This window comes from Pelodiscus sinensis, chromosome 2 (assembly GCF_049634645.1).
Source record: "Pelodiscus sinensis isolate JC-2024 chromosome 2, ASM4963464v1, whole genome shotgun sequence".
NCBI lineage: Eukaryota > Metazoa > Chordata > Testudines > Trionychidae > Pelodiscus > Pelodiscus sinensis.
In genome coordinates, this window is record NC_134712.1 from 146,078,786 (window position 1) to 146,106,535 (window position 27,750).

At 42.3% G+C, this 27,750-nt stretch overlaps 1 protein-coding gene across 3 annotated transcripts in view; it reads left to right on the forward strand.

The window, feature by feature from the left end:
* COL15A1 (collagen type XV alpha 1 chain) overlaps nt 1–27,750 on the forward strand; it is a 275,709-nt gene that overhangs the window by 95,772 nt on the left and 152,187 nt on the right. For all 3 annotated transcript variants that reach the window (XM_075921580.1, XM_075921581.1, XM_075921579.1), the window contains exons 3-5: nt 9,145–9,692; nt 20,023–20,097; nt 21,248–21,337. In XM_075921580.1, the coding sequence (XP_075777695.1) occupies nt 9,145–9,692; nt 20,023–20,097; nt 21,248–21,337 (713 nt within the window). The remainder of the gene's footprint in view (nt 1–9,144; nt 9,693–20,022; nt 20,098–21,247; nt 21,338–27,750) is intronic.

Here is a 27,750-nt window from a genome sequence, read left to right on the forward strand (position 1 = left end):
CAAGGCATAACACAAGAATAGTAGTTCCTGTAGTACTTTGGCCCACTTTCTTTCAACTTTCGGTGGCTTGTCACTTAAGTTCCTTCTAATATTTTCCATCTATGTGCAAAGTAAATTTTGTTATGTGCACCGAGACATGTGTGGATGTGTACCACCAGTAGAAACACGTGCTGCCGACTATGGGAGCTCTGTTAATCAGCTGGGCTGCATTTGAATCTCTCTAGAGCAGCTGCCCAATTGCATAGATTACAGGGAACACTGGCTTAGGGATGTGGATTTTTCACTCCCGAGTGCCATATCTACATCCACTTAATACCCTGTGTAGATGCAAATAGGACAAATGCTACTGTTAGCCTATCTACTGTGACTCAGGGAGGTTGAGATCCTACAGCAACAGGAAAACCTCCTTCTACTGCTTTCATCTGTATCTATTCTATGGGGGATGCTGATACAGCTACAAGCTTTGCTGCTACAGTGTCTGTAGTCTAGAGTTGGCCTTAAATGTACTATAATGTGCTGGCTTCATGTGGATATTTATTTATTTCAATACACTTGTAAAATAGCTAACGGGAAACTATCATGTCATGTTCTGAGTTCTTCCTGCTATATATTTTAATTGGCAGTTAACAGAACCAGATAATCAGTTACTGTGATCGAATACAATGTCCTCTAGTGGCTGGCCCAACAGAGGATAGGGCACTTCAAACTGCTTCTCACTAAGCCCTGGTCTTTATTTTGAAATAACCCCTACCCCTCAAGGTCGAATTTATAAGCAGAGCATCCACACTACCAAGCCCATTGTTTTAAAATAACGGGCCAAGGAATTCAAAATCTGTACTCCTCCTTTTTCATCAGGAGTAACGATATATCTGAAATAATTATTTTGAAATAATGGTAGTATGCATGATCTGCTGCCACTATATTAAATAATTACTCCTCAGAGGAATTCGAACTAATCACTCCCCAGTGCTTCTTGGAGCTCTAAGTCAAGGTAGCGTATCCACATTAAGGGAGCCTGCCTTGGACTAATTTTGAGGCTTCCTTGTTGTGTGGACACTCTAGTTCAATTTTGTTAAATCGGGAGTTAAGTCGAATTTAGTGATTTTGAAATAGGGATGTTAAATATCGAGTAATTGACTAATCAAATAGTCGATGCATTTTGTATTAACTATTCAATTAGTTGATCATAGAATCATAAATACTAGGACTGGAAGGGACCTTGAGAGGTCATCGAGTCCAGTCCTCTACCCTCAAGGCAGGACAAATACTGTCTAGACCATCCCTGATAGACATTTATCTAATCTACTCTTAAATATCTCCAGAGATGGAGATTCCACAACGTCCCTGGGCAATTTATTCCAGTGTTTGACTACCCTGACAGTTAGGAACTTTTTCCTAATGTCCAACCTAAACCTCCCTTGCTGCAGTTTAAGCCCATTGCTTCTTGTGCTATCCTCAACGGCCAAGATGAACAAGTTTTCTCCCTCCTCCTTATGACACTCTTTTAGATACCTGAAAACAGCTATCATGTCCCCCCTCAATCTTATCTTTTCTAAACTAAACAAACCCAGTTCTTTCAGCCTTCCTCCATAGGTCATGTTCTCTAGACCTTTAATCATTCTTGTTGCTCTTCTCTGGACCCTCTCCAATTTCTCCACATCTTTCTTGAAATGTGGTGCCCAGCATTGGACATAATACCCCAACTGAGGCCTAACCAGCACAGAGTAGAGCGGAAGAATGACTTTTCGTGTCTTGCTCACAACACACCTGTTAATGCATCCCACAATCATGTTTGCTTTTTTTGCAACAGCATCACACTGCTGACTCATATTCAGCCTGTGGTCCACTATAACCCCTAGATCCCTTTCTGCAGTACTCCTTTCTAGACAGTTACTTCCCATTCTGTATGTGTGAAACTGATTGTTCCTTCCTAAGTGGAGCACTTTGCATTTGTCTTTATTAAACTTCATCCTGTTTACCTCAGACCATTTCTCCAATTTGTCCAGATCATTTTGAATTATGACCCTATCTTCCAGAGCAGTTGCAACCCCTCCCAGCTTGGTATCATCTGCAAACTTAATAAGCATACTTTCTATGCCAATATCTAAATCGTTGATGAAGATATTGAACAGAGCCAGTCCCAAAACAGACTCCTGCGGAACCCCACTTGTTATACCTTTCTAGCAGGATTGTGAACCATTAATAACTACTCTCTCAGTATGGTTATCCAGCCAATTATGCACCCACCTTATAGGAGCCCCATCTAAGTTGTATTTGCCTAGTTTATTGATAAGAATATCATGTGAGACCGTATCAAAAGCCTTACTAAAGTCTAGGTATACCAAATCCACCGCTTCTCCCTTATCTACAAGACCCATTATCCTATCAAAGAAAGCTATCAGATTGGTTTGACATGATTTGTTCTTTACAAATCCATGCTGGCTGTTCCCTATCACCTTGCCACCTTCCAAGTGTTTACAGATGATTTCCTTAATTACTTGCTCCATTATCTTCCCTGGCACAGAAGTTAAACTAACTGGTCTGTAGTTTCCTGGGTTGTTCTTATTTCCCTTTTTATAAATGGGCACTATATTTGCCCTTTTCCAGTCTTCTGGAATCTCTCCTGTCTCCCATGATTTTCCAACGATGATAGCCAGAGGCTCAGATACCTCCTCTATCAGCTCCTTGAGTATTTTAAGATGTATTTCATCAGGCCCTGGTGACGTGCAGGCATCTAATTTTTCTAGGTGATTTTTAACTTGTTCTTTTATTAGGCAAGTTAAAAGAACAATAGGGCGCCTCCGCCTTTGAAGTGTAGCAACAGCCGTAAGCGAAAGAGCTGCATAGAGTCTGGGGTCAGCTCGGGACTCCTCCACTGCTCCCGAGCTCCATGCAGGGATGCCACTTTGAAATGCCTGTAGGAGAGCCTGGCGTCAGGCTCCTTGTGGCGTTTCACCACAGCAGCACAATGTGTGCCTCCCCAATGCCACGTGACTCCCCAATATGTTTATATTTATCTGATAATGAGGTACCCAGAACCGAACACCATATTTTAGATAAGGCTGAGCCAGAATTTGAGAGAAAGAAAGGGTATGTGGTTACCTCTCCTTCATATCATATAAAGACATAAAGTTTACTGTAGAACCATTAAAACATAGATGTGAAGAAACCTTGATGTGGTTGAGAAGCAGAAAAAGGCTCTCAATGGTATTCACATAAGAGGATAAATACTATATATCGAAATGAATATGGTGAGAGTCCTCATAGAGACAAAATGAATAAAGTTGTTCATAGGATATTTGGGACCATGCTCGTCAAACTAAAATTTGGGTTTCCCAGAATAAATCGCTGGTGACACTCAGTGATGCTACAGGAGCTCTGAGAGGATCTGGGAACTCAATTAGCATATGTGTCTAATCATCCCCTGGTTTCAGGATTAACCATGCACTGAAGGGCATAGCAAAAGCTTTCAAAAGTGTCTAAGTCTCATTTTCAAAAGTGATTTGGGAAGCTAAGTTTCATCAATGAGTCTTAGTCTCTGAAGTCATAAAATGTTCCCTTAGTTTAATTTTTAAAGATGGAGGTGTAAATTAGTGCACTATAAGCCAGATGGGGTAACTTGAATGAGGTTAAATTCCCAATGCTTGACGCTCCTTTCATGGGCTTGTGATAACTCATGGATATCACTACATTACAAATACAGTGTGAAATAAGGCTGACAAAATGGTAACAATGCTCCAATCCTAATCCAGTCATCCTTTTCCAGTGCAAACAGATGGATTTATTTTTCACAATTTCTTGGTGTCTAGTTCCAGAAAACTTCCCAGATCTGGTGATCTTCCCACTGGAAAAAGGTGTTGGCTCCTTCTAGTGCTTAGTTTCTGTTGTGGGCTGTAGACAGTCTGGGATGATGAAGCTTTTCACCGCCTTGATATAGTTTGGGCCTGCTTTTAGAGCCACTATGGAAGAGGAGAAAGAGGAGCCCCAGCATGCTCTTGTAGAGAGTTTTGATATTTCAATATGTCTGCCTCTACCCTGATTTTCCTCCATCTTTCTGTTTCTATCTGATGGAAGTCCTCCAAGAACCATACAGACCCAAGAAACAAGAGAGTTCTTTCTGAAAACGATTGTGCTGCAGATGGTCCCTAGAAAATGGTTTTATTGACTCATCACATCTGCTGGTCCTCTCTCCCTTGGTAAACTACTGTTGCCACTTGAGTCAGTTTTGGAATTTGGAGGGCTTTAAGGGCTACCACTATGATAGAATGGGCCTCCCTCCTGATGTTTGACTGACTGAGATGTTGTTCTGTTCTGTGTGGTGGTTAGTGTGTCACGGACTGTGAGTGCCTACTTCAGGGCAGGCTGTCAGAAAACAGGGCAGACACCCCAAACTTGTGGTGTGGTTATAATTAGATTCACCAAGCCATAAACAAATGTGAATGCCTGGATCTCTTTATCAGTCTTACCATGGAGTAATAGACAGTCCCCTTAGACCAGTGGTGGGCAACCTGAAGCACATGGACCACATGCAGTCCACCAGGATAAGGCACTGGTAGGCCATGAAACAGTTTATTTACATTGACCGCCTGCAGCTCCCAGTGGCCATGGTTTGCCATTCCCAACTACTGGGAGCTGCAGGAAATGATGTGGCCATAGGGATGTGCTGTCTGTTGCTTCCTGCGGCTCCCATTGGCTGGGAATGGTGACCGATGGCTACTAGGAGCTGCAAGTGGCTTTACCTGTGGATTCTCATTGTAAACAAACTGCTTGGCTGCCAGACAGTGGCTAACCCTGATGGGCCGCATATGTGGCTGGCAGGTTGCCCTTCACTGGTCTGAGAACTGTCCATGACTCCATGGTAAGACTGGTGAAGCACTGTCTGCATCCAGGATGAGGTCACTATAACAGCATTCATTGCTCAGGGATATGAATCTACCACATCCCCAAGTGATGTAGTTATATTTACATAAATTGGTAATATAGAGCTGGTCTAAGTTAACTCTACCTGCTGCAGTTCCTGGTTATTGTAGATTCTCCTTTGCTAGCAAAATGCAGTTATGTAGGTAGAGAACACTCAGTCATTTTGTTCGAGACCTATACCTTGGCTATCATGTTAGCAAATATACAATGGTGACCCATTTTGGGATCTAAAAACTGTAAAATAATATACACTGAGAAAGAACTGGAATATAAAGTATGCCCTTACATGATCATTAAAGTAATTTAAATCTATGTTAATCGTAACATAGATTGGGGACACATTTTTCATGTACAGTTTTAGAAAGATAAGTGTCTGAGGATTTATTAGAGTATTACATTCAGGGCAAGAGAAAATATTTTAATATTGTGCCAGGATGTTTTTAAGAAACACCCCAAGTGTTTTCCACTTTTGATCTTCCTACTTCTATAAAGTTTAAAAATTCTGTAGAGGGTTCTGTTGAGCATTGATCAAAGGTATAGAGAGTTTTAGCTACACTATCATAAATTTTTCAAGCTAAAAGGAGGCTGGGGTTATGGAAGTAAAGGAGGAGGAGTTTATGATTTTATTGCTATGTACAGATACATACAAGATAATCAAGACTTAGATTCTAATTGAGCCACATGTGGAATTAGCAGACATTCCTAGTTATTTAAAATAACTAGAATATGTTTAGTGTTTTATTTCTCAGAAGGTGATTGGCATTTGGAAGTCTCTGTTCTTGGAAGAACTGGTAAAATCTACTTTACTGGGAATCTGGAAAATATGAATAAAAGTGAAATTAGATGCTCAATGCTACAAACAGACTACAAGGGAGGGATTTTCTCTAGGGCATATTTGCAATGACAGTTACTTTTGTGTATGTTACCGAATGGAAATTCCCCAATTTCAAATGGAGATTAAACTACTGAGCAATGTTTTCTAACATGGTATAAAATGAAAGTTGAAATCCTTGTAATATGCAATTGAGCACAGTTTAAAGTAGGGCAGTCAACTTTCTGATTGCAGAAAACTGAACATCTTTGCTCTGCCCCTTCTCTGAGGTCCCACCCCTCCTCAGTCCATCCCCTTACCTTGTTGTTCGCTCTCCCCTATCCCTGCTTACCTGCTCAGTTTCACTGGGCTGGGCCACAGAGTTGGGGCATGGGAGCGGGTGTGGAGTACAGGCTTTGGGTGGTGGTGACCTCAGGCATCTCCTGGAAGTGGGGGCATGCCTTCCCTCTGGCTCCTAGGAGGAGGTGTGGCCAGATGGTTCTACACGCTGACTTGTCTGTAGTTATTGTCCCCACATCTCCAGCTGGCTGTGCTTCCTGGCCAATGGGAGCTGCACAGCCAATATTCAGGGCAAAGGCAGCACACAGAACCTCCGGCTGCTTCTATGTGTGGGAACTGGAGGAGAGACATGCCATTCCTTGCAGCAGCTGCACAAAACCAGGCCAGATCCCACCAATCATACAACTTGGTCAGCAGTGCTGATTGGACCCACCAGGATCCCTTTTTGATCAAGCATTCTGGTCAAAAACTAGACACCTGGCAATCCCAGTTTAAAGCAAAATTTCCTAGGTATCTTACACATGATTAGAGCTGTGCAAATAGCAACTTTTTCCTGCTAGTCTGAAAAAAATATTTTTAGAATTAAACTGGAAATAACATTTTTCAAAAATGTTAGTGAATTGAGTAAAAAGCTATTTCAATTCAGGTTGAATGAAACATTTTGGTTGACTCAAAGCTAGATATTTTGGCTTTGTTTGGTAACATTTTTTAAAATGTTTTTTATTTTAAAAAGAAATAAAAAAGTTTTGAAAGAAAATGTGATTACGGACAGAAAAATTGAAATATTTCATTTTTAAAAAGTGTCAAATTAAAACAACTTGGGGTTTTTCCCAAGTTTCTTTTCATCCAGAACAATTTGGTAAAATTGACATGAATTCACAAAAGATTTTGGTGTTGCCAACTCTGCATTTTTCACTACGAAAAAGTTTCATACAAAAAAATTCTCCTAGTTCAACCTGTAGCCTTACCCTGCATTTATAAAACTCCACTTCACTGTTTGTGCAAAGTTGTTGGTTCCTCCCTTCATTATGTTTATGTTGCAGTATCTTTGTTTATTTGAAAACACAAGGAATTAATTCTCCATTCTGTCATCTCCTCTCTGCAAGTACATGGCTTATAGAAGGCTAATGGAAAGCATTTTTGTGGGAGTTCCTAGCAGAATAACTGGTCTCCCAGCTCAATCATACATAAGAACATAAGAACGGCAGTACTAGGTCAGACCAAAGGTCCATCTAGCCCAGTATCCTGTCTGCCGACAGTGGCCAGCACCAGGTGCCCCAGAGAGGGTGGACCGAAGACAATGATCAAGCAATTTGTCTCCTGCCATCCCTCTCCAGCCTCTGACAAATAGAGGCCAAGGACACCATTTTATCCCCTGGCTAATAGCCTTTTATGGACCTAACCTCCATGAAATTATCTAGCTTCTCTTTAAACTCTATTATAGTCCTAGCCTTCACAGCCTCCTCTGGCAAGGAGTTCCACAGGTTGACTACATGCTGTATGAAGAAGAACTTTCTTTTATTAGTTTTAAACCTGCTCCCCATTAATTTCATTTGGTGTCCTCTAGTTCTTCTATTTAGGGAACTAATAAATAACTTTTCTTTATTAGCCCTCTCCACACCACTCATGATTTTATATACCTCTATCATATCCCCCCTCAGCCTCCTCTTTTCTAAACTGAAAAGTCCCAGTCGCTTTAACCTCTCCTCATATGGGACCCATTCCAAACCCCTAATCATTTTAGTTGCCCTTTTCTGAACCCTTTCCAAGGCCAAAATATCTTTTTTGAGGTGAGGAGACCACATCTGTACACAGTATTCAAGATGTGGGCGTACCATAGTTTTATACAGGGGCAGTAAGATATTCTGGGTCTTATTTTCTATCCCTTTCCTAATAATTCCTAGCATCCTATTTGCCTTTTTGACCACTGCTGCACACTGTGTGGAAGTTTTCAGAGAACTGTCCACGACAACTCCAAGATCTCTTTCCTGATTTGTTGTAGCCAAATTAGCCCCCATCATACTGTATGTATAGTTGGGGTTATTTTTCCCAATGTGCATTACTTTACACTTATCCACATTAAATTTCATTTGCCATTTTGTTGCCCAATCACTCAGTTTGGTGAGATCTTCTTGGAGTCCCTCACAGTCTGCTTCTGTCTTCACTATCCTTATCAGTTCTGTATCATCTGCAAACTTTACTACCTCACTGCTTACCCCTTTCTCCAGATCATTTATGAATAAGTTGAAAAGGATTGGTCGCAGGACTGACCCTTGACACTAGTTACCCCTCTCCAAACTGAAAATTTACTATTTATTCCTACCCTTTTTTCCTGTCTTTTAACCAGTTCTCAATCCAAGAAAGGACCTTCCCTCTTATCCCATGGCCATGTAATTTACACAAGAGCCTTTGGTGAGGGACCTTGTCAAAGGCTTTCTGAAAATCCAAATATACTATATCTACTGGATCCCCCTTGTCCGCATGTTTGTTAACCCCTTCAAAGAACTCTAACAGATTAGTAAGACAGGATTTCCCTTTACAGAAACCATGTTGACTTTTGTCCAACAAATTATGTTCTTCTACATGCTTCACAATTTTATTCTTTACTATTGTTTCGACTAATTTGCCCGGTACTGAAGTTAGACTTACCGGTCTGTAATTGCCAGGATCTTTTTAGAGCCCTTTTTAAATATAGGTGTCACGTTGGCTACCTTCCAGTCATTAGGTACGGAAGTCGATTTAAAGGATAGGTTACAAACCACAGATAATAGCTCAGCAATTTCCCATTTGAGTTCTTTTAGAACCCTTGGATGAATGCCATCCGGTCCCGGAGATTTGTTAACATTAAGTTTTTCTATTTGTTCCAAAACCTCCTCTAATGACACTTCAAATGCCTAACTAGGCATACAGATGCCTAACTTTAAACATGTGAGTAGGACTATTAGTTAATTGACATTTTTCATGTGCTTAAAGTTAGGCATGTGCTCAAACATCCTGCTGAAGGGAAAGGTTTGAATATTAGCACATCAGTCATATTGTAATTTCACTAAGCTATATAATGTTAAACAAAATGTAGACATAGGAGTAAATAACATTTCTGTCTCATGTTACAGAGCGAAGATCAAAGGGGCATCTTGATCTGACAGAGCTGATCGGAGTTCCACTTCCTCCTTCTGTCTCCTTTATCACTGGTTATGGAGGGTTTCCAGCCTACAGTTTTGGACCAAATGCTAACATCGGCCGTTTAACAAAGACTTTAATACCGCAGACCTTCTATAGGGACTTTGCTATTGTAGTTACAGTAAAACCCAACAGTGATGATGGAGGTGTATTATTTGCAATAACAGATGCCTTTCAGAAAACTATATACTTGGGAATGAGACTCTCACCAGTTGATGATAGCACCCAGAGAATAATCATTTACTACACCGAGCCTCGCTCTTCTATCTCCCGAGAGGCCGCTTCATTTAAAGTTCCAGTGATGACTAACAAATGGAATCGCTTTACAGTGACTGTTCAGGGAAATGACATTGTTCTGTTCATGGACTGTGAAGAATATAACAGAGTTCAGTTTCGGAGGTCAGCTCAGGCCTTGCAGTTTGAATCCAGCTCTGGCATATTTGTTGGAAATGCAGGTGCAACAGGATTGGAAAAATTCACAGTAAGTACAATGTGATGGATTCTAAGAAGCTTTCTTTCCAGAAACAAAACAAAACCAAACCTCCAAATGCAATGGCTTAATCATGAAGATAAGTCACATCTGAAATGTCCTGTATTTTTCATACACATAGAGCAAACATATACTTTTAGTTTAGACTCCTGTTATTTTAGGGGAATTAACAAAGAACATGTAAGTATAACATTTCCATGAGAGGAAGCAGAGTGTGTCTTTCATGTTGCTAAGGTCCTCTGTCTTGAATAGCCCTCTCATAGCAAGCACAAAAATCAGAAGGATATTTACATTCACTGCAGGATACATACTTTACTTCCCGGAATCAGCAGCTGGTCAGTTTCAGCAGCGGCTGAATAGGGGCGCCTGGGGCAGAGCAGCCGGGGTGCTCCCGGGTTGGTCCCGCAGCGCCGAGGAGCAGCGCTATGGGACCAACCTGACAGCACCCCAGCTGCTCTGCCCCTTGCGTCCCCAAGAGCAGCTGGGGTGCTGCCGGGTTGGTCTCACAGCGCTGAGGGGCAGCGCTACCAGACCAATCTGGCAGCACCACAGCTGCTCTGCCACAGGCGTTCCCGATTCAGCCGCTGCTGAAACTGACCAGCAGTGGCTGAATCGGGGACGCCTGGGGCAGAGCCGGACTATCAGAAGGGGGGGCTATGAGGGGTCTGGTGCGGCATCCCCCCCAGCCTACCGCAGACCCCTCATAGCCCCCTCTTCTGATAGTCCAGCATATTTAATAATCCAGCACCCCCTGGGTCCTAAAGGTGCCGGATTATCAGAAGTTTACTGTATTGGCATTTCGTGATTGCTGTGTGTTTGAATTTATAACCTTAATAACAATTTGGTTTTGTATGTGACTTTCTAGTACTTTTTTTTTAATAAAAGGAAAACAAATTTTATCATGTTCAGATGTAACATTAATGTTTATATTGTGTGTTTTAGTCACATGAGAGTGTGGGTGTGTACACAATACACAATGTAAAAGGAGAGAGATTGAATGTCAAATAAGACTATACAGTTCTTCTGGTATATTTCATGCATGAGCCATAGTGTGAATAGACTGAAATTGTGTTGGGAGAGAGCATAGATATATTCATGATTATTTTGGTCAGTTCTAGGTGTCGATAGCCATTGTGGGATTTAGTTCAGAGGTTTTGCAACCTGGATTCTGCAAGTCCAGTTGACAGGACTGGAAGCAAAGGAAGGCTGCAGTTTTTTTTGAAGGTTTGGTGGTTTCTTGGACACTCTAATGAGTTTGAATTTCTAAAGGGAACGTCTCACAAGAAATGGAGGTTCCTAGGTTAAGGGAGTGGAAAGATTTTTTCAAAGAGATAAGGAGAGGCAGCTAGTTGAGGTTTGTAAGAAGCAGATATATAAAAAAGTGAAAACTTTTCTAGAATGTGGTCTGATGTTTGCCAACAATTTAAACATTGAACTCAAGGCTTATTCTTTAAGACTCTGTATAACTATATACCATGAGGCTTCCTACGCCCTTTGTAATTGTGACTGGTTTCAGATCTTTGGTTCGTTTCACTTTTTCTGAGAGTATATGACTTTAATGCAGTAACAGCATGTCTAAGTGTAATTTGCTGAGCACACTTACTCCATCCTAAGCCTTAGCAACAGACTGATCATGTGAATTACATGATCACCAGCCCACTAAGAGACAGTTTCAGTGGGAGATGCAAGCTGTGTCTACAGTTCATACACTGCTAGAACTGTATGTTGCAGTTCAGTGACGTGGAGTAGACCTAATCTTTAGCACGAGGTTTCCATGCCTTATCAGTCTGATTAAAAGCAGCTTCCCGCTGAGACTGGCTTGGAATTCTCAGCTTGCCAACTTTCACATTGAAATATATCGAATGTAAAAGCCTGACTCAGTGCCCTGTCAAAATGAAAACATCAAGGTGGTTTTCTGCCTTTTTTTACATCTCCAGTAACTTCAAGTGGTGCATAATGACTTGGGAGAATAACATCTGTCCGAATAAACTAATTAAGCAACAGTGCCAAGCTTTATTGATGTTATTGCCTCAGAAAAACAAGAAACACCTTCCTGTACCCATAAGTAGTAGCAGTCCTTGAGCTCCATCTAGTAAACAATAAAAGATGCACTTCTATTTATTTATCAGCAGAAGTGAAAGTAAGCAGGTGCGCCCAGGTGCACAGTTCCGGCAAGAGCTGGCTGAGCTGCAGCAAAAGCCAGGAGGGAGCTATTTAAAGAGCTGGCAGGGACCTGGATTGCAATAGGTCAGCACCTGTAAGAAATGTTAAGTTCCTTTCACTGCTGATTGTCAGAACATCTGAACTGCAGACAACAAAAATGACAATTTAAGGGGCAGCATAGACTTTCCTCAAAACATGCAGGGAGTCCAGGTAAGATTAGCAAGCATTGCTCCTGCCCTTCTAGGGCTACATTCATCTCTCGTTGTTGTTTATTTCACTGGCTAGTGACCAACTGATAATTTTTTATCATTTGTTCTTTTGATCGTCCAGTGCTGGTATCTAGGATAATATATCCAGTTATCACCTTCATGGATAGCCTAGGATTCAAGTAGCCTTGAATTTAGTGGGAGTCTTCAGGTGGTCATTAAATCAGGCTTTGATTGAGGTTTTGTTACTCTATTAATCTGTGCTGAAGATCTCTCTAGATCTAATGCACCTTTGTAATGTAATATATACAGTAAAACTCCATTGGTCCGGCATCTGACGGTCCGGCACTCCTGATGGTCCGGCACCATCAGGAACCCGGAAGTGCTCCGCAGCCGGACCATTGGAGCTGCTCTGCTTCTAGCTTCCCCTATTCAGCTGCTGCTAAAACTGACCAGAGGCTGAATCGGGGAAGCTGGAGGTAGAGCAGCTGGGGTGCTGCAGGGTAGGTCCCCTAGCGCTGCCCCTGGGGGCTGTGGGACCAACCGGGCAGCACCCCAGGCGTCCCCGATTCAGCCGCTGCTGAAATTGACCAGTGGCTGACTCAGGGAAGCCCGGGGCAGAGCAGCTCTGCCTCAGGCTTCCTGGAGTCAGCTGCTGATCAGTATCATCAACATCTGACTTGGGGACGCCTGAGGCAGAGCAGCTGGGGTGCTGCCGGGTTGATCCAGTAGCGCCAAGGAGCGGCGCTGCGGGACCAACCCAGCAGCACCCCAGCTGCTCTGCCCCGGGCGTCCCCAAGAGCAGCTGGGGTGCTGCCTGGTTGGTCTCACCGCGCCAAGGGTCGGCGTTACCCCGACCAACCCAGCAGCACTCCAGCTGCTTTGCCCCAGGCGTCTCCGATTCAGCCGCTGCTGGTCAGTTTCAGCAGTGGCTGAATCAGGAACGCTTGGGGCAGAGCCGGACTATCGGATATCGGAAGGGGGGGCTATGAAGGGTCTGGGGTGGCACCCTCCCCCCCCCACCCAGACCCCTCATAGCTCCCCCTTCCGATAATCTGGCACCTTTGGGACCCAGGGGGTGCCGGATTATCAGATATGCCGGACTATCGGAAGTTTATTTTATATATATATATATATATATATATATATATATATATATATATATATATATATATATATATATATAAATCTGAGCATCAAAGTGCATTGTTCTGGCTCATGCAATCAGTCACAGTAAACTGGTGTAAACTATGGGAATCCAGCAAAATCAGACTACTTTGCTTAAGGTCCCTAGCTTTAGGCACCCAAGTTTGAAAGTTTAGACGTAAAGGTTGAGACGGTGATTTCCACAGTAGTTTGTATCTGTGCTGAATAAAAATTTCTAATGGGCTACATTTGGGGGCATTTTTCCATAAAAATTATGCAGTTTTGCCATGTAATTATGGTAAAAAAGCATGAAACAAACTTATGTGAATTTCAGCAAGTATTCTGATTACAGTACTTTGATATCACATTTGTGAATGTGACTATGGAAGGACAGGTTAGCATGGGCCACCTTTGGTCCTCAACTTCTTTTCAAGCCGAACGTTGTAGTTTCATTTGAGTTGCTCCCGTTGCTCTAGCTGGAAAGAAAAAGGCGGCGGTTCTCTCCCTCACTCTTGCCAAAAGCCAGGGCCTAGTCTCTTGAGATGCCAAAATCAAACACCACTCACAGCAGATGGTGGAAATGTTCAAAATAGGATTCCCTATGCTCTGTGGGCCTCCTCAGGTGTGTTTCTCCCTCAGTGGGATTCATGATGGACACAACAGGCATGTGTCTAGGGCTCTGGATCTTGGAGATGTGCGATGAGATGAAAACCAAGGCTCTCATGGGAACAATTGGTTCTGGCTGTCGTGACTGCAAAGAAAAGCTTGAAAACAAGAGCTGAGTGTAGTAGATCTGGTGGTATCTGCTTGAGGCTGCAGCAGAGATGAGAGCTGCCGCCTTTTAGTGCCAGGGAAGAAACTGCCTGGCCCCACACTCTCCACCCAAACAGCCCTGCCAGACTGAGCAGCTTGGCTTGAGGCAGTGGCTGGGCTCTGCAGAATTGCCTTCACTTTGAGAGGGCTCAGCTGTCCTCCCCTAGTCTTTTGGTTCTACAAGTCAGGTGTGAGGAGGAAAATGGCAGTATCTGCCAAACAACTTCCCCTCGTGGCACCAGAATGAGAAGCTGCTCTTGATAGAGAGTGCAGGTCTGTGATTCTCCCTGTCAGGAAAAAAATTCACAATGAAAGCGCAAATAATCATTGGCTATCTGACTAGCCCGTCATTATGCAGTGAGAGGGAAGGGTCAGCTTGCACACCTCTGATCTATTGTTTTAGGCCTCTGTGAACTGAGGGAGACGTTGCTGTGCTGGTTACACTTGTTTCACCATGGTAAGGTTTCCATTGAAAGCATAAGGGATAGGGACTTTAATACATAAATAAATAACCTTCCCTCTGCTGATTCTAGAAGCATCCTCAAAAGAGTGCTGGGTTACTGATCTGGCCCAGTTGAAATCCTGGATGCATCCATTCCCATTTTATCCAGCCTAAACTTCTGCTCAGTAGTAAGACACCCTAGCATGTGTTTTTGATGCTACGCTACGTTAGCCTGGCTGTCACAAGGCACGCTGTGGGAGAAGCAGAGAAGCCTAGTGGAGAGGCCTTGACCTGTCCCAGCAGAGGCATTGCAAATACACACAGCACTGTCCCTTGCTGCTGTTCCCAAAGAAAGCCTAGTACCTTGCTCCCGTGCTCCCTCTAGTGCCCACTGTCATTGCCAATATGCATGCAGGGAGCTTACGACAACTCTGCCCTCTCTCTCTCTGCTGACCCGCATATCACATCGTCCTCTCCTGCTGCCCCTGCTTCTTTCAGCCCTCTTACTTATTGCCACCATTTGTCTGCTGTTTCCTCCGCTCAGAATGGCAGCCAACAGAAACAGTACTTTGGAAAGTTTTTCCTTAAGTATGCTCTTGTCTCACCAGAGAGCAGTAGCATAGAGGAAAGAGTGGGTCAGAGGTAGCATAGGTATAGACATGTTGTCAGGCATAGCAGTCAGATGCTGGGATATCTTGGTCGAGGATGAAGAGATTGAATTGTGCCTGAGGATAGGCATCTTATCCATGAGAAATACTTATGACTTAACCCAAATGGATTACTGTTGTATTTATTGTGTCACTCCTTCTGACCATGAAAACTTAGTGACATTAAAATGTACACAGTCTGCAGAAAAGCATAGTGGGTGTAGTTCCATAAGGAATGATAGAAAGAGCTGAGTTAAGAAGTGGGGACAGAAATAACTCTGATATTAGAGAGGCAAAAAGGGTGTTCTAACTTTGCTGTCTTCCAAAGAGTAGAAGTGGGCTGAATAATAGTCCTTCGGGTTTCTAAGTGTACGGCCCTATACACTTAGAAGGGCCCCATATTCAATGTTAGCTGCCAGTCTTTTGGGTTCCTAAAGAGTGGCCTAATTTTTAGAGGTGTGGGTACTTAATTTTAAACTCCCAGGTTTGAAAATGCAATCTAATGTCCTTTAATGGTAATTTTGACTATGTAAACTGTTAGGGTACATCTACACAGTGATATTATTTCTAAATAACTAGGAATAATTATTTGAAATAATTTAGTCTGTGTCTACATAGCAGGCAGTTATTTTGAAATAATGTTGAAATACTGTCAAGCTGGAGGACTTCTTACTCCGACTTCTGTAACCCTCATTGTACAAGGAGTAAGGGAAGTCAGAGGAAGAATGCTTGTAATAGTTTGTGTCAGCAGGAGGCCATGCTGACTCACAAGCTCACAAAGTTCAGGGCCTCAGGCCTGACCGCAGACGAAATATCAATTCTAATGGCCTGCCCTTGTTCAGAGTAGGGCAGCAAATAAACAGGTAAGCAGTTTCTGTTAAATTATCTGGCAGTTTATGAGCCCAGGCCCTGGGTGAGGGCGAGGCACCAAATAAATAATTAAAACAGTAGTCAGGCGCTGCTCCTCGGTGTCGGCTGGGGACGGAGGTGCAGGCAGCGTATCCATAGGCTCTGGGTCCTGCACTGGTAAGGGTCCAGGTGGTCCAGCCCACTCGTCTGGGCTCAGCAAGGGTCTTGGGGGGCCAGGTAAATTTGTGGGTTCGGGCAGCAGCTTCTGCAGCCTTGCCCAGTTATCTGGGTCCGGCTGCAGCCATGATGGTCTAGGCCAATGATCAGGGCCCAGCAATGGCCTGGGCAGCCTAACCCACTCCTCCTTCTGGGGGCAGCATGGCAGGGCCTTCCTCTGCTGGGGCTAGGGAACAGCCTCTGCCCTGCTTAGCAGCAGAGCTCTAACTGAGCTTGGAGCTCCTCTTCTTATACCCCTAGTCCTGACTTCCTGTTTCCTGTGGGCACTGCTGGGTGATTCTGGCACCGCCCACTGAAGGGTCCTTGGGGAAGTTTCTTCATCTGGGTCAGTGGGAGGCCATGCTGACTCACTACACTGCTCTATTTCGAAATAAGTGCAGTGTAGACACTCCCTATTTCAAAATAAGCTATGCAATTGACGTAGCTCAATATGCGTAGCTTATTTCAAGTTCAGCCCTGCTGTATAGATGCACCCTTAGTGGTTAACTATTTATATATAGCTTCACAGAGGTAGCTGAGTTAGTCTGTAACAGGAAGAACTTAAAAAACAATAAATAGTCTAGTAGCATCTCATAGATTATTGATAATATGTTGGAGGGGTTTAAGTTGAGGACTCTAGGGGTGTGTCTAAACTACATGGCTTCATCGATGGAGCCATGTAGATTAGGTTGATCGGCAAAGGGAAATGAAGCCGCAATTTAAATAATCGCGGCTTCATTTAAATTTAAATGGCCGCCGCACTGAGCCGACAAACAGCTGATCAGCTGTTTGTCGGCTCAGTGCGCTAGTCTGGACGCTCCTGCGCCGACCTGAAAGCCCTTTATCGACCTCCCCATTATGCCTCGTAGGATGAGGTTTACCGGGGAGGTCGATAAAGAGCTTTCATGTCGGCAGGGGAGCGTCCAGACTGCCCTGATCTGCCGACAAACATCTGATCGGCAGAGCTGGGCAGCCATTTAAATTTAAATGAAGCCACGATTATTTAAATCGTGGCTTCATTTCCCTTTGCCGAACAAACAAATCTACATGGCTCCATCGACGGAGCCATGTAGTCTAGACGTACCCTAGGTGATAACAAGTGGAATTCTGTTGTTTTCTCTTTTGAGCCTGTCTTGAAGTAGTTCATGTCTGGGTACTTTTTTGGCTTTGTCAATCTGATTTTTCACTTCACCAGGTGGGTATTTCAGTTTTAAGAATGCTATTTATAGATCTTGTAGGTGTTTGTCTCTGTCTATGGGACTGGAGCAAATACTGTTGTATTTTAGGGCTTGACTGTATACAATAGATTGGGAAATGTGTCTAGGATGGAAGCTAGATGCGTGAAGGTAAGTGTAGAGGTTGGTAGGTTTCCGGTATAGGGTGGTAGAAATTTGTCCATGGTTTAATAGTACTGTAGTGTCAAGGAAGTGGATCTCTCTTGAGGACTGATGCAGTCTGAGGCTAATGGTGAGGTGGAAGTTGTTGAAATCCCTGTGAAATTTTTCAAAGGTTTCTTTCCCGTGGCTCCATATGATGAAGATGTCATTGATGTAGCATAAGTAGAGTAGGGATCTTAGGGGGTGAGAGCTGAGGAAACATTGTTCAAGATCAGCCATAAAGACGTTGGCATATTGTGGACCTACAGTCCTCAACTTAAACCCCTCCAATGCATTATCAACAATCTACAAATTAACCTAGAAAATGACCCCTCACTCTCAGAGACCTTGGGGGAAAGGCCAATTCTCATTTATAGACAACCCCCTAGCCTCAAACAATTTCTTTCCAGTAACCACGCAACATACCTCTATCATAATCATCCTGGAATTTACTCATGCAAGCAGCCCCGGTGCCAACTCTGCACACATATCTATACCAGCGATTTCATCACTGGACCCAATGACATCAGCCACCAAATCAAAGGCTCATTTAACTGCACATCCACTAATGTGATCTATGCCAGCAGTGCCCCACTGCAATGTCTATCGGCCAAACTGGACAATCTCTATGGGAAAGAATTAATGGACACAAATCAGATATCCAAAAAGGCAACACACAAAAACCTGTTGGAGAACACTGTAATCTTCCTGGACACTCATTAATGGATCTCCAAGTTGCTGTTTTGTTTCAAACCAATTGAACAAGCCAAATACACAGAGATTGATTGGAACTTAACTTCATTCACAAGTTTAATTCTTATGCAAATGGTCTGAATCGTGAAGATGTCTGCACATTATCAACCAACCAAACAATGATGGTGCTAATGGTTCTTGATATCTGTGTAGAGTCTGGTGTTGGTCGTCTTCCTTTCTAACTGATGATTCTCGTATCAGCCTCTTGTAACTATTTAGTCTTTAAGGTGCTACTAGACTATTTGTTGTTTTTAGGTCTTTCCTGTTACAGACTAACTCGGCTATCCCTCTGAAGCTTATCTACTCTCTGTCTCTTTTTTCTTCCTCCCCTCCATTTTTTTTCTCCCCCACCTCCCCTTCTCTTATTTATTCTTGATTCTGGACTTCCAACACTCCTATCATCTGAAGAAGTGGGTTGTGCCCATGAAAGCTCATGATACCATCTACACGTTTTGTTAGTCTTTAAGGTGCTACTAGACTATTTGTTGTGTTTTAAGTTTTTTTTATTTATATATAGTACACCCCTCATTACTTGTAGGGAACAGAATATAAATATTGTCTCAGATTATGCAACTGGGCATCTTCTTTCTGAACCAAAATTAGACTCCAGAGGAGCAATGTACATATCTCCTTGAAAAGTTTTACATAGTTGTTTGACTGCTGCACTATTTATGTTCTGTGCACATATTTTACATATCTTCAAATATTCTTATTAAGTACCGGCCTATACCTTTTGAATGGATATTAGCTTATGGACATTACTGTTTGTTCTCTCTCTTATACAAGCTTCTGAAAGCTTGGTTATTTGGCAAGTATATTTCTTTAGAGTTGAAGTTTTCCATGCTTGCTTTCAGCCCTAAAGGCTGTTTATTTGGAAAATTTGTAAGGAAAAATTGGTTCAGTCGTTTTTGAGTATTGTGTGTGCTAAATTAAAGGAACAGACTTTTCCCATTTCCCACTGCTGTTGTTAGCCCATGTTGCTTTACTACCTCTGCATTGGGTTATTACTACTTTAAAATAAGATTTAAGTTTTGTTGGTAAAATTTAACAAGCTGTTTGATCTATTTATAATTTACAATCTTAAAATGTATGTAAAATGTGTTATTCTAACAATTTAAAGTGACAGATTAAATGCCAGGATGATGTATTGAGGATAAATATGAATAAATCTGTGAGTAGTTTGGCTGTTTTCCCTCAACATTTCACAAGGCATATAATGTAACTTACACAGATCCACTATTATCCTAGGAACAAACTCATAAATGACATACTAAATTTTATAAACTGAATGGAATACTGAAATATGACAAATAATCTGGCCAATGTATTGGTGTTAATTCTCTAGAAGAGCTCCATATGTACCAATTATAACTGCTCCACCAATAAAAATTCCTTAATTTTTTTACATTCACCATCTATTAGCAATAACAATCTCAGCATAGGGCATTTTCTAGAGACTGATGTCTGGCTTACTTAATGACTCTTGGGTCTACATTTTGGGTCGTCAAGCTCTTTGTACCTGATTGTGGATTCCCGAGAACTGCCTAACTGGTCGTTAATATTTAAAGTCATGTGTGATACTAGCCAAACTTAATATGTAGATAATTTTCCAGAATAAATGGGGTCTAGTCTGTCTCTTTTGTCACAATGCTTTCATGAATGTTATTTGAAGAGAACACTTCCTTGACCTGCTTTTGTTGTTTAATCTAGGGATCGATTCAACAACTAATGATCAAACCTGACCCCAGGGCTACTGAAGACCAATGTGAAGATGATGACCCATATGTGAGTACTTGCACGCATACCTCTTTATCTGTTTTTACTGGTTATGTGCCAAGGATTTGAATTGCAATAGAACATTTTTAACACAATAGTTTGGAGCTGGGAGGCAGGCAGTCTTTCTTCATGTCAGATACCAGATGTCAGGTCCAGTGGATGGAGCAGGTGTCCAGGTTGGGGAGCAGAAGCAGAGGTAAGAGCTGGAGTTAACTGTCAAATACCAGAGCCAGGGTGTCCAGACAGAGCCAGGGCCAGAAAGAGAAGCTGGGAATCAGAGCCAAAGCTAGATACCATATGGCAGAGCCAAGGGTTGACCCAGGGTTGGAATCATAAGTCAGAGCTGTAGGTCAGAGCCAGGATTGGTAGCCAATGGTGAGGAGCAAAGTGAGCGGGCAGGAAGAGGAGAGAGGCAGAGATCAGGCATGGAGCAGGAGCAAAGTGGGAGCTAAGAGTGAAGATTAGGTCTGCAGCAAAGCAGGACTCAGAATTCAGATTGCAGGAAACAGTCAAGAGCAGGGGGCAATGTGGCAGTCGTAGCAGAAAGTTTGCTCAGTCGCTTGGAGAACCCTCTCAGCTCACTCCCGAGCTTAAAGTGCAGGTATGCACCAGCAGGTAGCCATAGGTCTTTGGAGCTCCAATTGGACTTCCTTTGGGGCCTGACCTTCCAAGTTTAGAGAGACTCTACTTCATCCTGCTCTTTGGTGGCAACAAAGGTGTGTCAGAGATCTGGGGCCCCTGCAGCCTGGTCTTCTAGACCTGCACCCTCGGTTCTTTACAGAAACAATGGTTATCTCTCTTCTTTGGAACAGATTGAGATGCTTGAAACTGCTTTGTTGGTGTGTTTGGTTCCATGCTGTGCCCATTGGAAGCCAGAATCCTCAAATAACTTTTCCAATCTTTAGTGTCCACCACCTTTGAGACTTTGAGTGGTGACAATCATTTGGCTAATGAACTCCTCTCCAGGCTCGTCTTTGAAAGCTGAGATATGTTAATTTGTAATAAATTGCTGAGCAATACTCATAACAATTTCCCCTCAATGTAACGACAATTGAAAAGTAAAGTAGAAAAGAATCTGAAGAGCTGTTTCATGCTAGAACATAACATTTCTGACCTTGGAATATTCTATACTTACCCTAATAATTTACTTTTTTTGTAGGCATCAGGAGATTCTAGTGGCGCTGGTAGCATTCAAGAGCAGGAAGGAATTCTTGAGACACAAGAAGTCATAGCATCTTCTCCACCGCTAGTAAGTGTCAGCAATTTATCTTTCTCCTTTACCACCCCATTAAGCAATGAGGTGCAAACGCTGCCATTAGATATTAATTTGTGGCACCTTCTGAAGCCAGTTGGAGTGATGTGTGCCCAACCAAAGGCAGAATATGGCTTTGAAAGTGCAATTTCCTTTGGGCTTGATAGTGAATTAACAAATCTGCCCTAAGCAAGGGTCAACACATTGTTATGCTGCCCATAGAATTGCCTGTATGGAGGAGTGCAATTTACTGAGGTTTTTTCCCCCTAGAGTTCTCTTGTTTTATAGGTTTACAAGATAGTATTGCAGAATTCTGCCCTCATCTCTTCTCTCATGCCCTTTTTTTAAGCCTCCACAACATTCTATTTACACACATTGATGCTGGGTGATAAGCAGCTAACCTACTGTGTTTTGTTTCAGTACTTTTTAAATCTCTCTTGATGATTCAGCAAGTAGACTCCTGCCTTGTTTATTTGTTCACTGCCTATCTTGTCAACATACAGCTCAGATCTTTCTAATTTACACCAGTGTAAAGCTGGATTTAGTCCAGAATTGCACAGTAGTAGTTAAACGTAGACCATGACCAAAATTTGATATAGATTTGCAGGGTCAGTATCATTCACTATGGGCATGTCTACACTGCGCTCTAAACTCAAAATAAGATATGCCATTTGTGCTATACAAATTGCGTATCTTATTTTGATTAAATTTCAAAATAGCGTATTTTGAAATTTGGCACGTCTACGCAGCACCAAATTTCAAATTAACTCACCATTTCGAGATATCCCTTAGCTCCCGTGGAACAAGGGTTACAGGGATGCTGAAATAGGTCTCGAAATAGCAGATGCGCTATCTTGAAATAGTGGGCATGTTCAAAAGATGTGGGATAGCAAAATATCAGTATCCCAAAATAGCCCCGCTGTGTAGACGTACCCTAAGTGTCCTTGCTCATCCTCTGTGCACTGTATAGCCTTCCTCCCCCAGCTCTCCTTATTCCACCCTGTAGTCTTTGGGAGGCCTGATGAAAGAAGCGATGTATTTTCTGCCCTTATTTAAATAAGTCTTTTGGTACCCTGTAATCCATTAAAAATAATTAATATAAGCAGAGGGATGTCAAATGTCCTGAGAGCTCCTTCGCCCTTTCTAGACTGGCCATATCGGGTACTTGATGAGATGCGAAGTACCATAAATCATGGGCTGTAAGAGTGATTCTTTCTTTAATTCAATTTATTTTTTCCTTCAGAACACAGAATAAAGGTATCCTTGTCTGCATGCCATACAAGAGGACAAGGAGTACCTGAGACCTAGGGACCCCTGCTTAGGTATAGAATGAACCAGAATGGTCAGAAGAAATGTTTCCTGTATAAGAAATATGAGACATTTTTCCTGTACTAAGCTAGACTGTTTTTGTAGACCGTCCCATGTATTATCTTGACTTTTCCATGATCACGTCTAAGTTTCCACAGAGCATACCCTTTTGCAGATTGTGTGCATCCTGCTTCTTTAAAGGAGTAATGTGGCAGGGCATTAAACCAAGTGGAAGACTTTTTGGCTACCGCTTGTGCTTCGGGTGTGTGTGTGTTTTGGTTGAATAGTGAGTTCCATGCTGCAGTGCTGTGGCATGGAACTCTCTCTTGCCGGTAGACTGTTTTTCTTGGTAACCCATAGCAATGTGTCAGGTAACATGTCTAAAAATAGCCTGCTAACAAGACAAAAATGTACCTACCTTACTAAGTGAAGAGGTGGTGGCTTGCATAAACTTGTAAGGACCACGTAAAGAGTTTGCATTTTCCTCATGAGCAGAAGGTTGCAGTTGAGATTACATTGTTAGCACATCTCCCATTTACATGAGAGGTGAACTAGAAGTAAAATAGTTACTGCCCAGGGCTAAAGTATACTCCCGCATTCACAAGTTTATCAGGCAGCTAAGCGGGGACCTATTGCTTTGATGTGCCACACTTCTGAGATCTCCCCTGCGCTAGACAGGAAACCCCTGCAGAAACATCATGTCAAGGTTTAACCTTGTCAGAATAGTACAGGCATGTCATATCTTCTTGGAAAAAACAATGTAGTGTGTGGTTTCTGGCTCTGTAGCACTGGTCTGCAGTAAATTAGAAACTGGTAATTAAGAATCAATGCCAAGGGAAGTGACAACATCAGCACTGTTGAGGAAAAATGTGGCTGTGGTGTATTATAGGAATGATGAATCTGTGGTTGGCACTAATGGGCGGAGCAAACTCTTCCAGTTTCCTATGGGTCTCTGCAAGGCAGTCACACACATGGGCATTACTAAACCATTGTAAAACTTTTTATACATCTTTAATGTATCTATGTTTCAATTTTTCCGTAAAACAAGACCCACTCTCCCATGTACTGATCTGTTATTTATTTCTGTTATTTTAAAAGCAGTTTGTATACTATGTAGGAAACTAAAGCTAAGAGAGGGTTTGGGTTTTTTTAGAATTACAAAGCTGCTGCTTTCCCTTCAGATTGAAATATTATGCTAATAGAGCACATTCGAAAAATGAATGTTCAGAAGTATTTTGTTATTTAAAACCCTCAAAACAAGCAACATCTATACATTCTGTATTCATTTGATATGCACTTTTCCAGTAATGGTTTGTCATTTTTTAGTGTGCCTTGAAACAAAGAAGGTCTGTGTGAAGTCCTAGTTACAGCTACTGTGAGGCTCTTTGTATGAGATAATCACCCCATGTTTTACATTGCATGGGTTTTTGAGCCAAATAATCATTATCCTGGAGGGAGTGTAAGAATTTATATGAAAGTGCTTTCTTAAGCAACACATATAACTTACTGTTTTTAAATTGTGTTACAATAATGCCATTAGATTTCAAAAAGGCAGCAACAGTGTATAACTAATGCCTAAGATTTACATTACCTTTTTAAAAAGTTAAGGGTTTTTGCCAAATGTGAAATGTCTAAATGTTACTTGTTGAAACTGTATACTTTCCAAAGGATTTTAATGTGCCTTTTCTAAAGAAACAATGGACATAACCAGATTGACAATGTAATAATCAATACTGTTACTGATAGATGCTTTTGAGAGAGTTTGTATTCACACAATACTATTCCAGTACAAATTGCCAAGCAAACTGTGCAAGATTAATAGTTCAAAGTAGGTTCCCAAGCTAGTCTGGAATGAAACAAGTCCAGAGAAATACTTGACAATATAGCTGCTGAATGATGTCTCTTATTTGCACCAAGAGTGCATAATCTAATTATTTGTATTCTGCTAAATTGTACAGTGCAGTAACAATAGATTGAACAGTTTAGGATATTTCAGTACATTTCAATTCAATGGACTGAACATAGTTTTTCAGCATAGAGGGAATCATCAAGAAAGAGATGGCTCATTTCTAGAACTGCTGCTCTGAAAGCAGTTGTTTATGGACACCCGGGTATAGTTTACTCATAAAGTGACCAACATTGGCAGAATTTATCTGTGAGGAGAGAGGGAGAGTCCCAAGGCCAATTACTAAATTCTGCCAAATGTGAGACTGGGATGAAGGAACTGAAAGGAATGTTAAAGATCATTATTTTCTGATTGGATTAATTTCCATTTCTGTACTGTATAATTAGGTAATTGGTTAGTATTCTGGACACCTTCCATTTATAATGCTGAGCTAAACCTCTTGGGTCTTTTCTGTTCTCATACTATCCACTCTCTTTTCTTACATTCAAAAATATGTTTTGGCACCTTTACAACTCATTTCTCATAACCAAGACCTTCCTATGCGGAAATGTAAATGATGTTAATCAATTCAGCACTCATATTTGGATTATGTGTAATACTTGACAGCCTGTACCAGATTATGCATTTTATTCCTGATTAAATATGGCAATCTACTAAAAGAGGTTTTCTTTAAAGAAAAAAAAACCCCAACAACAACACATCTATTATAGTTAGAGAATTAGGACAAAACTCTGACATGCAGACATGAGTGCCATGAGCGTGCACACAGTCAAATAATTGCCCAGCTTAGCCAAATTGCCACTCTGTGCACTGGTGGAGAGCAAGCTGTGCAGCACCATTGCTTTCTTCTCTGCCTCCACCTCACATGCAGGTAGACAAGAAGTAGGATGGAGTGCCAGTAGTGGATAGCGAATTGGCTGGTGCAAGAGAAATGTATGTTGCACTCTTTAAAATAAGCTCACCTGAATCACAGTTTCTTCCTGGGGCAGAGATGTAAAGCCTTTGTCTAGTCCTTAGGAGGTAGCATTAAAGGTGGCAAAAATAAATTTAAGAAATTCCATCACCTTGTGGCAAAAATATACTATTGTTCTGAATGAGCATTACATCGATCATAGAATTTAGAGATGGAAAAGACATGTGGGGCATCTAATTCATCTCCTGATAAAGCAGGGTTGCTCCTGGCAGGATTCCCTACTCTAATTTCAAATATACCATTAACCACTTGATTAGGGGATTAGTTGTACAGCCTAAAGTCTGGGCAATAGCCAGAGTGTGTAGAACACTTAACACTAGTGTTGACCAGGAACTCTGAGCCTTTGCCTACACTACTAAGTTTTTTGTTGCCAAAAATGGTCTTTGGGTGATAAAATAGTGGGGGCATGTCTACACTACAGCACTAATTCGAACTAACTTAATTCGAATTAGTTAATTCTAACTAAGCTAATTCGAACTAGTGCATCTAGACCTAAAAACTAATTCAAATTAGCATTTTGCTTAATCGAACTAGCATGTCCACATTGAGTGGACCCTGAACCAAAGTTAAGGCTGGCCGGAAGCAGTGCCGGCAGGGCATCAGGTTAGGACTTAGAGTATGGAGCTGCTGCCTCTGGCTAGCCCAGGGCTATGCTTAAAGGGACCCGACCCCCACCCTGGACAGACATTTCTCAGGGTTCCCCGCTTGCTTGTCTACCTTGATGAGGGACCTCGTAGAATGAGGTTTACCTAGTTCGAATTAAGCACTCCACTAGTTCAAATTAAGTTCGAACTAGCGGTTTGTATATGTAGCGCCTATGAAAGTTAATTTGAACTAACGGCTGTTAGTTCAAATTAACTTTCTAGTATAGACATACCCCGAGAGCGTACATACTGCAATGTGAAATGCCCAGTTTTGGCAACAAAAATCTTTTACCCCATGAGAGACTTTTCTTTTCCCCTTCCTTTAGTGTTGACAAAGAGCCAGTGTATCTCACAATGCCTGCCCTGATGGGTCTGCTCAGTGTTTTGAGCTCTGCTGCTCTGAAGGTGTGTGCCCTTCCCCTTTCAAAGCTCTGGGAAGTATCTGATAGCTCGGTGTGCTGCTCTCTTTGGGGAGGAAACAAAGATCACATTATTGGAATGCAGTTCTTCCCTGAAGTAGGGACACAGTGGCAACAGACTGCTCCTGGGGGAAAAGGGGAGGGGAGACCCTGGAGAGACTGCTATGCTGCTTTGACATTCCTCAGCATGGAGAGCTCCCAGAGTTACTCAGGATGCTACTCCCAGCAGCTGAGGAGACTGTGGGAGAACCTGGGGAGGAGGGGGAAATCCCAAGATATGATCAGTTCTACCTTCCCCTATCACTTCACTGTGAGATACATACCCACAGTGCACTGGTCACACTGTCGATGCCGCGAGGGTGGACACGATCTCTTAACAGAGGGAGCAAGCGTGGACTCCCTCTGGAGATTTTTGTTTTATTGACTTTTGGTTGTCAGCATAAGTTTTGTAGACAAAACTTGGCAGTGTAGATAGAGCCTACATGAAAACAATGGGATGAAGTAAGGAAACAGAATGTTTAGACTGAATATCTTTGGAAGCTCCCTCGCCAGTCCAGGAAAAACCCATTGCCACACTGAAGTTTCTTTCAGGCCATTGCCTCAGGGCATGGTTTATTAATTGAAACATAAACTCCCAAGTGCACACAAAACAAAGCCATTCCCTTGACCAACACAGGCTGCAGGAGCCCAGGAGTCTTCTCCTTTCTTCACCTTCTCCTGCCCCCTGCTTCAGGGCTTGCATAGAACTCCACTTGATTCCTGTTGCACTCTGTCAATCTCAGTTCTCTCAGCCCTTTAGAGGCACCGCTTGTCCCCTTCCTGCTGTGTCTGATAACTGAAGAGGACTGAATGACCCTGAGCCATGAGCCATATACCCTGTCACAGTCATGAAATATTTCTTCCTATGTTGCATTCTGTGAAGGGAAGTGCTGGAAACCCTATTGTCTGTCACATTGACATCTGAACTCTTTCCTGAGCAAGGGCCTTCTGAACTCAACTGGAAGATGAGAGTTCTCAGCCTCTCACTTGAGGTTATCATCATCTTGTAGCTTTGGGTCCTAAATGTGCAATAACAAACCATTCTGGTCTGGCAGAGAGGTGAGGTAGATGACCTCATGGGTCCTTTCCTTCTCTATAGTCTAAAGGCCAGAAAAACTTCC